This window comes from Saccostrea cucullata, unplaced genomic scaffold (genome assembly GCF_032062105.1).
Source record: "Saccostrea cucullata isolate Sc308-1 unplaced genomic scaffold, CSIRO_AGI_Scuc_v1 ctg6534, whole genome shotgun sequence".
Taxonomy (NCBI): domain Eukaryota; kingdom Metazoa; phylum Mollusca; class Bivalvia; order Ostreida; family Ostreidae; genus Saccostrea; species Saccostrea cuccullata.
The window spans coordinates 1-18767 of NW_026928338.1; the positions used below are offsets into that span (position 1 = coordinate 1).

Below are 18767 nucleotides of genomic sequence, written 5' to 3' on the forward strand. Positions count from 1 at the left end.
AATTCCACTTAAATTCATAGTAATAATATCTCATAATATCCCGCAATATCTCATTGAGAAAACTATGCAAATATATCAATGCAAAATCGTACACTACAAATTTGGCAGTATCTGCTATTTTTAGACATGACTAGAAAATACACAAATTCAATGTATGAGACCTATGTCGACATTTAAGCAAAATCACATACTATAATCATATCAAACATTTGCAAAAATATAAACTTACAATGTGCTCTTGGCCGGATGGACAATAAATACAAAATATTTAAGTTGTAGCTGCAAACATGCGTTGCATCAGACGCCAGCATGGAGAACTTAAATCTAATACACAAAACAAAACCGCAAACCCGGAAATATCCGGTAGACTACAAAACAAGTCATACCTAAACTAATTCGCGGACACTACACTTATTGTCATAATTTTTTTACTAAATAATATTTTTGTCAATGTTCAAATCTGTATCAGTATTTAAGTAATTACCAATGGTTATTTATTTCGCTGTATTCTAATTTAACATTTTTATCTATTAAAGACTGTTATTAACACCAATCAAAGTCTACATTCTCTTCACACATACAATATCGAAACAAAAAAAAAAAAACACCTGAACATGATGAACTTTTGAAATCCTAGGAATCCTAAAGTAAAGTTAGCAGATCCAATGTACATGCTGGACATGATTGGTTTGTGTTGCTGGGCATAACTCCCAAGAATAATGGAACTTCCACAGACATACTGTTGATACCTAAAATTTTAGAGAAATATAACTACCCTATTATCTTAACTGTCTTTTGGTATAGCATTCCTCCAAAGATATGAGTGTGTAACCTTCCTATGGAAGTACACTGCATAAGTGATTGTCCTGACCTGTTTGTGTTCTGACACTGGTTTCTCTCTATACACCTATGTAAAAGACATTTTTTAAAATACATGGGTGGCCTTATTGATATTGAAAGTACCTTTTGTGAATGAAGATTCATGCGCCAGCCTCCAAAGTCTGTTTAAACCGGAGATGAAGGTCCACCGCAGTCTCCATGCACTCATAAGCAGATCTCTGGGGGGAGGTCAGTAGAAACACTCAAGTAGTTTTTTTTCTTTCCCCTGTGATATAATGTCAATATTTTAATGGAAACTTCAGAAATTCATCAGTAATAGGAGTCAAAACTTGCTATCTTTATGGTATTGATTTTCCATTATCAGAGTTTTTTTTTTTTTTATCCATTTTTTAAAAATATAAACATTTTAAATAATTATCTTACTAATAATGAAATAAATTAAAATGATATCTCATTGAAAACTTTTTTTTTAGATTCAAGTTTTGTTTTTATCATAATTGATTCACTGTGTATTTTCCCAAGGAAGACCAGCAGCCAGCACGCTTCACTTCATAGAGAATGGATTATAGATGGTTAGGAACAAAAACATATCTTCCAGGTTGAGGACTGTATAGAAAATAAAAACCCATTTTTTTGTTATTATGATTTAAATTGCATGAGACAATGCCTCTTATAAATGTAATGCAAAATAATATCTCTTAGATATATGGATACCTATACTCTAATCATATTAAATGTCATTTGTAAAATGTATTTTTTAAAGACAGATTTATTTGAGGATCGACTTTAAATGATGACATGAATAGCAGGCCATACTTTCAGCACATGACAAAAACATTCTCTCAAATTACACAGAAATGGGTAATTTAGCATAGCTGACATTAAACATATAGGTGAGTGATAACATAATCACAATCATAAACATCGTGAAACAACTTTAAACGACCTACACGGTGGAGTACAAGCCTTTTTCACTGGGGTAAAAATCTTGCCGAGATTCATCATGGCGGCCTTATTTACATAGAAAATTAAGTCGTACTTGAACACATTCACTCAACATTGGAGAAGAGATTAATAAGAATTCTAGGAATTCACCTTTTATTCTGCGTGAATATTTAAGATGAATAGAATGTGTTTAGTTTAAAAGGTACTTTATTGGAATATGGGAAAGTCTATATGTGTGGTTTTTATTGAAATATATCAGTTTACATTTTAAAAAAAATAAAACACATTTTATTTTTTATGTTTTATTATTTTTTGAATGATTTACAGTGTTTGTGTAATCTTCTTATTAATGTTTATCTAGAATTACTGCTTTTAATACAGTCAAATATAATTTTCTGATGATGGAAATTTCAAACATTACCTGACCTATACATATTTAAAGTTTCAATATCATAAACTCTTGAATATCCATAAATATCAATATATAATGATTCAGCATTTGCTATCAACCATACACTTGTTAACTCAAGGAAATGCTCTTATCATATTAAGTTAAACGCATGAAATTCTTCATGCAGTTTTGAAGAATCTCTGTTATAAGGGATGGTAAAGACAAAAGATCCATAAATTTCCAAGTAGTCATATTTTTTTAAAAACTATATATATCTACACTAAATTAAGGAACATTTGAAGAACTCCTTTCCTTTATAACTCATGTCATTTCATGTAGATAGTGGCTATGATGTGTAAATAATCTTTTTATGAAAGGAGGATGGTGTAAAGTTACTCTTACCCAACACCCCAAGGGTAGAGGGGAGGGAGGGGGTTGAATCCCTTTCTTTTGTCCAAGGAAAACCTGAATTTTAAAGTTTAAAAATAAATTATAAAATTGAGTTCAATTTGTTTTTTTTTTAAATTATAAAATTGAATTCAATTGATAAAATTAATCTTAAAGTTTCTTTTTTAATTTGAACATTTAAATTTTTTCCTTTTGATTACCAGACTCTCATAGGTGAACGGCATAAAACTGAATACAGATCATTTTAAAGTCTTGCATTTTTTATGGCAAATGATTAATAATGGGATAATATATATATATATATATATATATATATATATATATATATATATATATATATATATATATATATATATATATACCTCAGCCATACATAAACAGGGAGTGAAACTGAAAAGCCATGCAGGTTTGCATTCTTAATCTTATTTTTGTTTACTATATGTTTTGACTTGTACCACTCCAATTGAATAAATAAATAAAAAGAGGGGGTATCCTCTCCTTAAGTTTTCTGTAACCATTAGCACAATCTCAATAAAAACAGCACCTTTTAGAAAAAAATTATGGCTTTTTTTTCCTGTTTTATGTTAGACAGACTTATTTTCTTTGAAACTGTGTTCATGTGAAATTGAATCCTTTTGACCTTATATACCTTAAAATTGAAGAAGTAAAAAAAAAAAGATACCTGTTTTAAATGGATGACCATGTTCAGTGAGATACTTTAGTGAGATACTTTAGCAACAAAAATAAAGGACCTGCTGGATGATTTTCATAGAAATTCATGATGGCTCCTATTTTAGTTTTCATCCACCCTCCTTGCATGTACATGAACTGAGTGAAGGGACTCTCACAATACCAACGATACTGCATCTTTGGGAAACAAAACACGTCTGACTTGTTTCGTGTCTTTTTTTTCAGAATGAGAGAGAGTTTTTGATATATACCTCTTGAATAAAGCTCCGCTTTATATATATATATATATATATATATATATATATATATATATATATATATATATATATATATATATATACCTTTACTGTAAGACCCGTGTGCAAAACATATACGATAGACCTACGTTTTTTATGTACACAGCTGGCAGCGATTCAAATCCGTGATTGTGACGTCATCCTTACAAAACCTAATGTATAGAGAGAGAGCGCTTATTTGTGTGTCTATAGGGAAAAACAACACTAGCATTTTTGGGTTTTTTCTTTTATTTTTTTTTTCATAACAACAACAACAAGAACATCATTATAACAAACATTCAAAACTTCTCTTCAGTTCTTTTTGTATGGGAAAGGATCTCCTCATGTACAAATAGTCTGTTTCACAAGCACAGTCCATGATATCGTATCCTTTTACGATCACTTCTATCAAATAGTCTTTTATACAATCTCCGGGGTTTTCTATCCATTTCCCTTGAAACAAAGTGCTTTCGGGTCCCTCTCTTTGGTGAGGCAAGACGTAATTGATTTTCCATTTGAATTCCCGATACTTGGGATGTCTGGGTCCTGCTAAGAGCAGGATGCTGTCCCCTATGGGATCAGGTAACTTGATTCTCTTATACAGGAAGATTTCATGGTGACCTGTTTGTCCTGGATTCTGATCAAAGAAATCTTGAATACATGTCTCTTTGTTTTTCATCCATTCTCCCTTTAAACTAGTCCCTTCAGGTTCTACTGTTTTCCAACGATACTCTGAGGTTAAAAATTCCATGATGTGATCTGTCCCTCACTCAGATCAGAAATGATCTGTTGGTTTTGTAGGTCTCCTTTTTATATAGACTCTCAGGTGTAATTATTATTTTTTTTTTTAAACTTGCAGAGGAAAAAAACCAATAGAGAATTTTTAGTTAGGAATAATTCAATAATCTCATTCTTTTATCACTGAAAAAAAAATCTAGGTCTAAGGAGCTTGCTTAACAATAGAAAACACCAAATTTGGGTTCTGTCTTTTTATTTATAGTGAACACAGAAATCTTTTTTTCATTTTTAAAAAATAAGAATATCTTTTTTATAGAGAGAAGAAGAAACACATAAAAACGATTCAATTTTTTTTTTTTGTAATAACAAACAAACAAACATGTTAATAACCATAAGGTAAAGTGTTATAATTCTCTACAATTTGTCTCTTGTCATATACAATTCTAACTGTTTTCTCTGAAGGTTTGTTCACCACCTCATAATCACGGGTCCTCTGGATTTTGCTGGGATAGGGGACTTTTACTTCCTCTATTTCTCCCTTGAGCATTTTTTCTAAAGTCTCTGGGCACACCAACTGAGAGGTTCGATGGTTGAGAGTGATCCCTTTGCATTTAAGGGTCTCGGTTCCTTTGTCCGTCCGGAAACCATAATTTTTAGGACCTGCCGACATGAATTTGGTGATGTGATCCCCGTCTAATTCGTCGGTCCATTCTCCTAAACTATGACCCAAGGTAGGATTAAAAGCTCCTTCCTTATGTTGGTAAATGATACTGTCCGTATCGAAATAAAGCCCCCGTTCTTCTAAAGGTCGTAAAGTTTCGTAGAGGTGTAAGCGGGCATGCGCGGTAGTAAAACAAGCCAGGATCACGTTTCCAAAGGGACATTCTTCGACGAATTCCTGTTTGTCTTGAAAATTCACTAGAATCTTGTCTTCAACGGAATCTTCTTTATTGACTAAGAGTCGCACACCCTTGATGTCGAGAGTCGAATTTTGTAAGAGTTGATGTAATTCCTCTACTTCGTCCAAGTATCTGACTTTGGGTAATAACAATCGTTGAGCAAATTTTCCCCACAGACAATTTAAAAAGAGTTTAGCAATGGTTCTTCTCACTGGATTCTTCTCGATACTGATCCTATCCATCATGAATCCTTCTTTGTCGTAGATTTGTCGAATGTAATCTTGTTCTTGTTCTGAGGTCGTACAGTCCGGGGGAAATCCGGACGCTTCCTGTTTGATCTTGAGGAAGGTATTGATGTAGTCTTTAAATAAGTCTTGACTGCTTTCTTTGAAATGCCACACTTCGTAGATTCCCTCTAAGGTATACCCCATGTCTAGGGCTTTATGTAATTCGCACGTCACCCAAGTACCCGTGAGACTACGTTCCCGGTCGGTGTGTTGACATGGGTGTTGAGACGTAGAGTCTTGTTGTTGGGCACACGTGCGACATAAGGGAAATAATAACTTACCTCCCGTCCGATAAGGTAATACGGGGTGAAAGAGGCCTCGGGGTGGTAAGACCCGACAGTGAATGAGACCGAAATAACTTCTCACGTCCTGGAAGTCGTCTGTGATGATCTCGGGATGCCCTAGGGGAAAAGGTCTGTGTTTCAACACGTAAGGGTATAAGGAACACACGTCCACGTATCTCATGTCCCCTTCTTCACAATATAATTTAGTGGCATTGGTCCGGCCTCCGTATAGGGCTTCTCGAGGTTTCAAAGGATCGGGAATGTCCAGATCTCGTACAAATTGCTGTAAACTCTCATCTTGTTGCACTTGTTGATCGAAATCGTGCTCCCAGATACTACACACGTTGTACCCCATGTCCTTTAAATCCGCAGTCCTTCTGAGGGTTTTCTCATGTAATTGTTGGTAAGTAAATTGGGTCCGGTGAGGATGAGTTTCCGTCTGTAAACTGGGATAGCAAGTGGGGCATCCGTGCCAATAACATCCGTAAAATTCGTAGACGGTATGAGTCGCCTCCTGGTATCCGTCGACGGTATAATTTCCGATCGGGACTTCACCTCCGTTTCTGGCATGTCGTATGTGACATCCATTCTGATGACTCATCCAGGTGAGCCACCGACAGGCTTTGGCCGAATATTGTCGTGCCGGTTCATACCCGAGGTTCGGAATGATGGCAATGGTGTCTTTAGACATGAAATGTCGACGGTAGGCTAAGTTAGCAGCACTGGCAAACGTGATGGATTCCTGGAAAGGGTCCACGTTGACCAACTTCTTGAGGGTGCTTCTAAACCGTGCACAGCTTTGGCGTAAAATGTCGACGTCCGAGATACAATACCCTACAAACTCTTTCTGGAAATCAAACACTTTTCCCCTCTGTTGGTCGTACCATTCGTAAAAAGCTTGTCGTCCACTGTTAGTCATTTCGTCAGGATTGTAGAAAGCTGCCGGTGGATAAGGTCCCACGTAATTCTGGTTCTGTTCCGTATTAAAAAAGTGAGGGAAATAACCTTTCTTCAATTCGTTCAATTCCAAAGCGGAGGGCATCTTGGCCAAAGGAAAGGTTAAGAAACTATACGAGTCGATGAATTTGAGTCCACATATTTCCATGGACAAGATCTTACTCCCGTTCATGATCACGTTAGGTTTCAGGGGAGAAGAATGCACTATGTAATTCAAAATGAATTGTCCGTCGTATCCTTTGAAGTTATGGGCGATGACGATGGCCCCGTCGTGTACTAAAGTGGAATTCTTAGTTCCTGTAGTGGGTTGAAATAACCAGTCCATGAACTTCTTTGAGGTGTCTGGTCCTTGAAATAGGTGCTGACGGGGTCCCATGTGTTGACAATGAGGACAAGGTTGGTCTATGGGTAAGTCATCGCAATGTTGACAGACGCGATGTGCCACACATAGATTAGGGATGTGAATGCCCGATTCCTGAGTGCATTCGAAATCGAAATAAATGGTAAACTCTAAGGTGCCTTTTCCCTTCTTCTTCTTCTTGGGCTTCTGTTGTACGTAGCACTGATGATCGGCATCGACGATTTTCTTACAGATCTTACACTGTTTCTGATCTCCGCATTTGTGATGAGGAAATAATTTCTTAGGCATCCAGGACTGACACTTCTCACATAACCCCATTAAATTGCAGACAGTAGTGGTGGTTTTCTTACCATGGGGTTTTAAATGATCTTCGTAGCAGGTCTTGTTCTTAAACATTCCATGGCATTCCCGGCATTTAATTTTGATCCCTTCATCGGGACATTGAGGGTGTGGTCCTAAACAATAGGGACAGCGATGAGGGCATTTGGACCGATGGTCTGTGACATTCCTGTACCCCACGTCGCAATGATCACAGTAATAGGGGTTCCCCGTTACTCCCGGCATCGATATGATGGCATCGCAATGACGGTTGTCTAACAAAATGTTCAAACAAGTTCCATCTCCCCAGCCTTTGAAGATGCGCTCTAAACAGAGTTTAGTGGAAGTAGATTTGAACTGAAATATTTTCAGACGATACTGAGGAGCTAATACCTGTTGTAATTTCGGCCACTCTGCATTTCCACAAGCTTGAGTGATATCACACCCAGCCTGTTCCATGAGAGCTATGGCTTCTCGTTTCTGGTCTAAGTATTGATCTCCTGACCTCATTCGAAGCCATCGTTTTTCCCATTCCGGGTCTGGATGTTCCGGTTTCTGACTGTGTAATCGAGTGACGACGATGGCTCTAGCCAAACAAAATTTGTCATGGGGATTGACGATCCGAACGATGGCTCGTTTATTTTTCTTGAAAGTTTCTTTATCCAGTTGTAGATGTTTGGTTCTGTCTCCACCACTCCCCTGGGGATTCTCGATGTGTAACAGTTGGAATTCCGTGGAGCCGTCGCCGATTTTGAACTCCTTTTTGGATTGTTGTACGTCTTGTATTTTTTTAAAAATGACGTCTTCGTTTAAATCTTTACATTGCGTAAACTCGTACGAAATGTCTGAATCCAAAGATTGGTGACTTATGTTCAGACGGAGGTAATCGTTAGGATCACACTGCATTTTAGATTTGAAGTCTTGTAACATGTTTTTGAATAATCGCCGAAGGAAAGCTGTGTTTTCTTCTTCTTCTGGAAATTCATCGAAATGAACGACATATCTATTTTCATGCGCTTTAAATTTTGGAGAGGTCCTTTTTTCAGCTAGTCTCATGTGATAATACTCAGAAATGGGTTTAGGTGGTAAATCTATTTCTCTCTCGGTACTTTTTCGTTTCAATATTCGTCGAGCCTGTACCTGTTTTTCTCTAGTAGAATCCATGTCTATCAGGAGCTGGCTCTGACTGTAGAATGAGCCGAAAGTCGGAGAAAACCGTATTTATATACAGTGAATGACGTCACAATGCATGGGTAAGTCTATGGTATTTTTGCACACGGCCCCCTCAGAGGTGATGCAACATGTATAAAAAAGATGATGCAACAGGTATAAAAAAAAGATGATGCAACAGCTATAAAAAAGATGATGCAACAGCTATAACAAGATGATGCAACAGCTATAAAAAGATGATGCAACAGGTATAAAAAAGATGATGCAACAGTAAAGGTATATAAAGCGGAGCTGGACATGGACGATCAGTCTGTGTGAATACTTGGAATTGGACACAGATAAAAAAAAATGGAGCAGACAAAAAATATGACAGAGGAAACGGAGTATTGTTGGTCTATTAACGGAGAACATTTTGGAAAATGGATGAAAACTAAAGAAGAAGCCATCCAGAATTTTTATGAACGCAACAGAAATTATTTAAAATGGCCACCGAATTTAAAGTACAAAAAATTTTGGTTGGTAAAAAGAGTGGAAATGGATCCTGAAGATTATGAAAAAAATCATGACACCAGAGAGGAAAAATACTGTCTGAAGGAGAGAAAAAATGGATATTACGGTTATCAAAAATACCAATTGGAGATCATGAGTGGACCTTATTGTGGGGAGAAGAGTTCCTGGAAAATTCAACTTGGATTGTGTTTTCATCAATTGATAGAAAAGAGGTTTCGAGAAGAAAAGAAGCTTATAGGAATTTTTACAGATAGGCCTATTTATAAAGTGTATGTATATTGTCGCATCCCTTTATCGCCTGAAGAAAAACAATCTCAAGAAAAAGGAGAGGTAAAGCAAGAGGAAACTACCCCTGATGACTGATAAGGGACAGAAGAAAAAGAAAATGTAATTGGATGTATGTGTTTTTTCATTGTGAATAAGAATTGAAAAAAAAAAATCAAAATCTGTGTTATTTGTTATTGTTTTGAGGAAATCCAGTTTGAAAGATGATGCAACAGGTATAAAAAAGATGATGCAACAGGTATAAAAAGATGATGCAATAGATATAAAAAAGATGATGCAACAGATATAAAAAGATGATGCAACAAGTATCAAAAAGATGATGCAATAGATATAAAAAGATGATGCAACAGATATAAAAAGATGATGCAACAAGTATAAAAAGATGATGCAATAGATATAAAAGATGATGCAACAGGTCGTAGTAGCAGCGTACCAATGTAAACACAGTGTAAACAACCCCGTATTTAAGGGAATAGGTTAGGGTTAAAAAAGGGGTTAGGGTTAGTTGGGGATTAGGGTTAGTTAGGGTAAGGGGGGCTAGGGTTAAGGGGATTAGGGTTAGGGGCTAGGTTAGTTAGGGTTAGGACTGCACTCAGTTGACCCCCCTATCCCCAGGGGCTGCACTCCCTTGACCCCCTATCCCCCAAGGGCTGCACTCCCTTGACCCGGTCATCAAGCCGGCTTCCGGCTAGGACATTTCTGGCTAGACCACTTCCGCTTCCGCTAGGGCCCACTTCCGCTTGCCCACTTCCGTCCACTTCCGGTTAGCCCACTTCCGGTTATGACGTCACTTCCGCTCTATCTAGACCCCTTATACTACTTCCCTTCTTTCAGAACATCGAATTTATTTCTCGCATAAAAACGTACTCTTCACAGTCCGTGTTTCATATTCAAAAATTGAATACATTTTTTATATGCGTGGTGATGCATGTGTCTAACTTCAATTTATATTTTATGCAGCCAACATTAACATGAGGAATTGATCAATATTAAAATGATATTGTTTTTGCCTGATTTTTATCCGACTAAACGTTTTCAAAATATTCGCGACTAGCGTCTCCATCAATTAGACGCATGTCTTTTCATATATTTCAAAGTGGTTTGATGATCAAGACTTATTTCCATTGTTTACTTTATATACTTACCGGGCGACAATTTATGGTTACAATAATGTTTTCTTGTTTCATAAGTGTACCAAAAGTGTCTAGTTTGTATGTAAAACATTTTGGAATTTGCCATAAGATCGGAATTATGTTAAAATGGAGTTTTTCTAAAAAACAATGTCTTCACTTTATCCTCTTTCAAAAACTAAAATTACGTGCATGCGATAATCAAAGTGTTCTGTAAAGATCTTTACACGTGAAATGATTTAGGTCATTGATATCGGTCTGGGTAGCCCATTGCATGTTTAGAGCACTTTTTAAAATTATTTCTTTTATAATCATGTAGAAGCCATTTATTTATACAATATCAGTCGTTAAAGTTAAAGTTGACAGCCAACACGAATCTAAATTGCATATAATATCCTTCGACTTTCAACATACGGGAGGCGACCTTGTCTTAACACCTGGAAGCAATTTTAAAGAATTCTGTGAAATCGTATCTGACATTCCAAAGTTTTAGAATATGATGATTTGATATTCTAGACTTTTAAACATACCATTTATTCCATTGTTTGATTTTGTAACAAGTCATTTTTAATCAATTATAATATCAACAGATAGCTATAGGTCACTAAAATTACTCAGGTGACCTTATAAAATAAATGTTTTGTCATGTGGAATCAGAGAAGAGATTATTCATTTTTATCACATTACAAATTACTTAAGACAGAAAGTAATATATTTTTACCTTATTTTATTATGTACGATAAAAACTCACCACAAAAAGAATCGTTGAGGGAATATCCCACATAATCACGGAGTCTAGTTTTTATATCTTACACTGATTGCAGATTATCTTATCTGTTACACCAGTTATTGACCGTTTCAGCGCATATTGACCTAAGATTAAAAAGAATAGGCGCTAATGAAAAAATCTACGGTACAAAGTTATGACAAAGCTTATTTGAAATTTTATACTAGATGCTGTCATGAGACAGTAATACCCGCACTAAAGTGTTTGCCTCTAAATGCACACTCCTCTAAATTGGGCTTTACCAAGGACAAAGTCAATATAATTCAATAATTTACATAATAGGGCCTCCATGTATTCATCAAATTGAGCATAATATTCTCAAGTGAACATGTGACCCATGGGCTTCGATCTTATGGGTACATATTTATTTCACATTCGTAATCCATTACCAGTCTGAAATTAAACAACAGAATTTAATGAATGATGTAAATTAGGTTTGATACAAATGGGGGGGGGGGGGGGGGGGGGGGGGTGGTATAAATTTTTGGCCCATAATTGGAACTTTTTAAATCTATTTTCTCATATAGATCAGCAACAAATATTATTCAAATACGTGTAAAGCTTTTTTGATGATTTTTTTTCAAAATGTACAAACTTTTTTTAATTTGATTAGGCAGAAACACCTTGAAAGCTGCCATATACAATGCATACCCAATCAATTTAGTCAACCCCACCCCTCTGACCCATCAACACACACAATCACACCCTATTTTCCTGTTTTTTGGAAATAGGCCTAGATGGCAAAGTTAAGATAAAGCATCTTTTGTAAATAATAATTTTAAAATTTGTTCTTATACTATAAATGTATCTGAAGACCTGCATCACATTGGGCTTGCGTCACGTACCCAACTTAAGTACCAGTCAATATAAAAATCATGCAAAAGGTGATTCACTCAGGTTCTCAGAATTCAATGATTTTCCACACATAGATTTCTCTTGACCTATGATCCATGAATGTGAAATTAAAAATGTTTTGGATCATGGTTACTATGGAAACCTGATCAAAGTAATTTCCTTAGCAACCAGCCAATTTTTCTATTTGTAGGCACTGAAAAATACTGATCTTTAAAGCCTGAAATTATGTATAAAATCTTTAACAATAATTCTTGTTTACTGGTATGAGACACACACTTTATTTGTTTAAAACACACAAGACATTGACATTTCATCTGAAGCTACCGGTAGTTCTATGGTAGACATTATATATATATAATGTTTTCGCATTTTTGCTGATTCAGCATTTTCCTTGATTTTCACAATATTCAAGGTCAAATTTAAAAAAAATACCAAGCTAATACAGATTTTGCATTACTTTCACATAAAAGCAGAGAACTTTCTCTTTAAGAGACTGATTTTGAAAGCGTGGTTTTTTTGAAAAATCCTATTCGTTGCTAGCAACAAAATTGGATGTTTTGATAGCTAAAAAGTGAAAAATGGTACAGGGTTGGGTTAAAAATCTTATAAATTTTTATCTTATTGTGGCAGATACAATTTTTCAAGTAATAGAAAATAGCCCTCATATAATTTTAAAATGCAAGAATAATTTATAATCATTAATCTCCATAGCAACAGAAAATTGTCCCTAGCAACAATGCAAAAACAGTTATTTTTTGGCCTTTTTGGTATAGATTTTGATAGATACGAATATATATTTTTTCTTTAAAATGTGATTGGGCATAAATGTCAATTTAATATGGGTCTAATAAAGTTATTTTGGTACCTTATCAACCCATAGGTATAATTCTGAACACTTAACGACGACTTTTGTACATACAATTTACTATTACATTCAGGCATTTTTTCTCTAAATTTTTAGGGCTGAAATGAGCTCTTCCACAAAAGACGTTATAAATCAATAATAAATAGCTTCAGATACAATATTATTATGTAACAAAACATTTGTATGGATGACAAGATTCCATAGAGTAACTAATTCTTGGGTAGCCATGATAATAAGTTGCACACTGGCCATTAAAAGCTTTTTGTTTGCAAAGTACACTAAAGCTGTACTTCGCCCCCAGTCTTTGCTTAATGGGCAAAACTAACTGGTTATTCAAGCACCTTTAGCATTCGTTTTTCTACATAAAGTATATTTTTTTATGATTACCATGGATATAATATCAACGTGATATTGAATTAATGTGGCTTAGGTACTATTCTATTAGCTACAGAACTGTAGCTCTCTGCTTGAGAAAATTCGTATTGATAAAGCCGAGAGCTACAGATCTAAACGTTGTAAAAACCTTCGAATTACGCCGATGATTTTTTGTCGCTCACGTCGGGTATTTTTTCTTCTATCTTATACTTCCCTCAGCTGTAATAAGGCATTTTATAATTATAATCATACATTTAACTTAAACGCTTGATAATTTACTTACCACTCAACGCTAACAAATGGCTGTTTTTGGTTACGGACGTCAAAACGGAACTCTTTTAAACCGACAATCTATGAAACTACAAAACTTTATACAGGACTGTTTCGGACCGTTAAAAGGTAAATAAACTTCAAAAATTATATAAAAAATATATATATAATTAATAAATTTAAAAAAGGGTTACATATATAATTAATTATAGGATACAATTCTAAAAGCCAGAGAAAATTTAAACTACACGAAATAAATTACCTGAAGTAGCGATAAAAAATCGTCGGCGTAAATCGAAGGTTTTTACAACACTAGGATCTGTAGCTCTCTGCTTTATCTGTCCAAATTTTCTCAAGCAGAGAGCTACAGTTCTGTAGCTACTATTCTACGTGAAAGATAAAGGCTCTCACAAAGCTTTGTTAAATTTTATAGGCAAGGACCGATACGAATTTTTGTGAAACCTCGTTAAGATTTCTCTAAAGGTTGAAACGTATTTATGACATTATTTATGAAAAGGTCTACTGGTTTTTAAAGATACTGGACATCAATCGCTGTACTTTGAAATGGAAGATTGATTGATTGATTGATTGACTGACTGTATGTTGTTTAATGTCCCACTCGAGAATTTTTCATTTTTATGGAAACGCCACTACTTGCCGGAGGAGAGCTGCAAATTGTATCCTGTACTTGGCACTTACGGCCCTTTCAAGAGCAGATATGGATCTTTTTCTTGCCAGCACCTATTGTGACACGGGACCTCGGTTTATACGGTCTCATCCGAAGGACCATTCTCCATGTCCCGCAGTGGTACTCGAACCCTCGACGTAAGGATCAGCTCCTTACTTTTATTCTCTAGAGCAGATGCTCTAACGACTGCGCCACGCGGGCGACTAAAATGGAAAAAGACATTACCATTTCACTATTTTCTAGTACTTACAAACAATTCTTTCAAAAAGAGAGGTGAGTTAGCGCTGTAGTTATCATAAAACACAGAGGTAGATATCAGAACCACTGGAACTTCATTGGCGTCGGAAGCAAATTGAAAGTGGGGGGGGGGGCTAAGTGTAAGAAAATTTTTTTGTTCCTCCCAAAAAAATTGACAAGCAAAAATAAAGTGACATATGATAGGGGTGCATATTTGATACACAATCTGCCATAAATTATGGCATCCCATTCACTTAAACACAGAAAGCAGAGGACCACAATTCTTTGAATTTGCTTGTATAATCTTGATATGGAAACATCCTCATATGATGTAGATTCAAGTTTTTTATGCTACGCCATGATTAGGAATACATGTATTAGTTTTTGTCATGTCCGTCCTCCACCCTTCCATCTGTCTTTCCATCGAGCTCAAAGAAATTACCGGGGGTACTTTCAAGATATTTTTATCAAAGTTCATATGTTGATGCATATATAGATGTAAACTATCCAACTGCGGCAACATTTTTTGACCTTTACTTTCCTTTGACCTTCACTTAACTTTTCTTAAAATTAGTGTTTTGCTTTATTTTAAAGAAACCATAATGATTCAAGTTGTTTAATGAAACTTCACATGATGAAACGTCCTGATATAAGCTTTACAATGCTTCACTCTTTTTTACCTTGACATTTCCTGTGATCTTGACCTCACTTTTCTAAAATTAATTCTTAGACTAGATCAGTATTGAATAAACAGCTCAAGATATATTTATCAAACTTCATATGCTAATACATACTGATGAGAGCTATTATTGTTTTAACTTATTTTGACCTTGAATTTTCTTTTGACCTTGACCTCACTTTTTAAAATATGTGTTTATCTAAATTTTAAATAAACCATTAATTATATTTTTATCAAACTCCATATGCTAATAGTAAATTCACACTGATGTAAGCTTTTCAGCTAGAACAAAATTTTGATCACAACCTTTCCTTTGACCTCTCTTTACCACTCGAAACTACCTGGCATGCCAAAACATAGACTTTAAAACAACTGGATCAAACTACACGTTAACACGAAACGAACTACATTAGACTACATAATATGCAGCAAAACTCTGTGCAATTATGTCGTAAACTATCATGTCTATGAAGATGTTTTTTTTCAGTTCTACTTCCAACCATCTGCCAATCTGCATGGAACTACAAACTGACATCAAAACACATGTTCTAAACAAACCATCTACTTGTGTGCCAAGTTATACTGAAATCAGCCCAAAACTGTAGGAGGAGTAGCATTTTGAAACAAAATTACAGACATTTCTAAATTCAGTAACCGCGGCAACACCGTTCATTAAAATTAAAATTCAATAAATAGGATTATGTATCTTAGAGTATTCTACTTGTGTACCAAGTTATATTGAAATCAGACCAAAACTGTAGGAAGAGTAGCATTTTGAAACAATTTTACAGATGTTTCTATTTTTAGTAACACGACAACACCATTCATTAAACTCAAAAACCGATACACAGAATTATGTATCTTAGTATATTCTACTTGTTTGCCAAGTTAAACTGAAATCAGACCCAAACTCTAGGAGGAGTAGCATTTTGAAAGAATTTCATAGAAATTTCTATTTTTAGTAACCACGGCAACACCCTTCATCGAAATCAAAACCGATGCACAGAACTATGTTTCTTAGTGTAGTGCACTTGTGTGCCAAGTTATACTGAAATCCGACCAAAACTGTAGGAGGAGTAGCATTTTGAAAGAATTTCACAGAAATTTATTTTTAGTAACCACGGCAACACCGTTCATCGAAATCAAAAACCGATAAACAGAATTATGTAACTTAGTGTATTCTACTTGTGTGCCAAGTAATACTGAAATCAGACAAAAACTGTAGGAGGAGTAGCATTTTGAAAGAATTTCACAGAAATTTCTATTTTTAGTAACCTCGGCAACACTGTTCATGAAAATCAGAAACCGATACACAGAATTATGTATCTTAGTGTAGTCTACTTGTGTGCCAAGTTTTATTGAAATTAGACCAAAACTGTAGGAGGAGTAGCATTTTGAAAAATTGTTTACAGACAGACGGACGGACGACGGACGCATTACTATCGCATAAGCTCTTCTGGTCTCTGAACCAGTAGAGCTAAAAATACAAACATGCGAAACGAAACTTCCGGAACGAACTCAACGACGAACACGATCGTTACATGTCAAGTGTTTTTAAGGACATAGATGAATCATCAGAGTACGATGTTCGCCTTTTCTGGAAGTTAATCAGACGACTGAAACCACGTTCTTCTCGCACTTACCCTGTTATTGAATACAATGACGAACAGTTTGAAGACCCTCCTGGCGTATCTCTCGCATTTGCAAAGCATTTCTCAGATATTTATAATGCCAAAGAAAATACAAATTATTGTTCAGACTTTCTCACTTCAATTGAAAACCGTTATAGCGAACTCGAACGCATATCGAAATCAACAAACAACAGTTTCCCAGGAGGTCCCGCGAACGTTACGGAAATACAGAACATTATTCGTAATCTCAAGCGCAGAAAAGCCCCTGGTCTTGATCTCACTCAAAACGAACATCTAATCCATGGCGGTATACAAGTAGCTAGATGCATTGCTCAACTCTTCAATGCAATTCTGGAAGTCGGATATATTCCATCCTGTTGGAAAAAAGACCTGATTGTTCCCATCTATAAAGGCAACAACAAACCTCGAAAATCTCCCGATAGTTACCGACCAATTGCTCTCCTCCCCTGTGCGTATAAAGTTTTTGAAAAATTTATCCTCACCAGAATACAGTCAAATTTATTGCCATCTATATCTTTCCCATGCTCTCAGCAACAAGGCTTCCAAGAAAAACTTGGGTGTCTAACAGCTTCCTTCAATCTACAAGAAACTATCCATCACAATATTGAACAAAACAGCTCTGTTTATGTTGTCTTTTTAGATACACAGAAAGCTTTCGATACGGTTTGGAGGCACAATGTGGTCTTTGATAAATGACTGTCACTCCAACACACAATTTTCCGTTGTAGTAAACCAGACCAGCTCCAAGTGGTTTCGAGTATCCCAAGGCGTTCGACAGGGAGGCGTACTTTCGACTTTCCTTTACCTCGTATTCATTGATGGTTTACTATCAGAAATTCAAAATCTTAGCAAGAACATAGGAGTCTTTAATGTTCAAAGCTCAAACCCAACCCTAGCAGATGACATCTGTGTCATTGCTCTTACACCTCTTGAGCTTCAAAGAGTTCTGGATAACATCTTCCAATACTCAACACGCTGGCGATTTACATTTAACACCGCAAAATCCAACGTTCTCCTCTTTAACCAAAAGCGCTTAAATCCTGCTGACACTTTAAGCTAGTGTCTCGGCAATGAACGCATTGAATTTTTCAACTCATACAATCATCTTGGAATCCTTTTAAGCTCCAACTTTGATCCTGGCGAAAGAACATTAAACGCTTGCAGGAAAGGACGGCAAGCATATTTCGCTCTTAAAGTTCCGAACAGCTCAACTCCATAACAGTGGCCAAAATGTACAAAAAAATTGTCTTACCATCAGTTCTCTACGGAAGTGAATTATGGTGCGATCTTTGGACAAAAGACATAAGAACACTCAACGCATTCCAACATTTCGTTGTTAAACATGTTATGGGACTGCCCCATCATACAAGATCAGACATATGCGAAAGCCTTCTAGGTCTCCTTCCAATTACAGCAGAGATTGACATTAAGAAGTTGCAATTCTTTGGTCGTCTCTGTGAACTCAACACAACTTACCTCACCAAGCGTATATTCATCATCCGTCTGTTCTCCTACCTCTGCAACGCTAGTACTAAACATTATGGGTTTATTCAGGACAAAATTCCCATACTCCTGAGATACAACTTATACCACGTGTTAACTGGATATCTCGAAAGTGGATTCTTCCCAAACAAGTCTCAGTGGAAATTTTCAGTGAAATCTTCTGTTATCTTCTTTCACTCTGCCTCTAGGCGCAACCGAATGCTCGACCCCGACTTTGCTAGATTCAACGTTCTCTGTGCAAGCAAACCACCTGAGCATCTCTGGATCATCCCAGAAAATATCCATGAAATTGTTTTATGTAAATTCATTGTCAAGCTATGGACCCTTTTAGATGTACTGCCGGAAACATGCTGCCTCTGCGCAAAATC

The 18767-nt window shown here is 35.9% G+C and overlaps 1 protein-coding gene across 1 annotated transcript; it reads right to left on the reverse strand.

The window, feature by feature from the left end:
- Window positions 1-4669: 4669 nt before the first annotated feature.
- On the reverse strand, window positions 4670-6799 carry LOC134277248 (uncharacterized). Its single transcript, XM_062759566.1, has one exon. The coding sequence runs from the start codon at window positions 6797-6799 to the stop codon at window positions 4670-4672; it is 2130 nt and encodes a 709-aa protein (XP_062615550.1).
- Between the last annotated feature and the right edge of the window lie 11968 nt (window positions 6800-18767).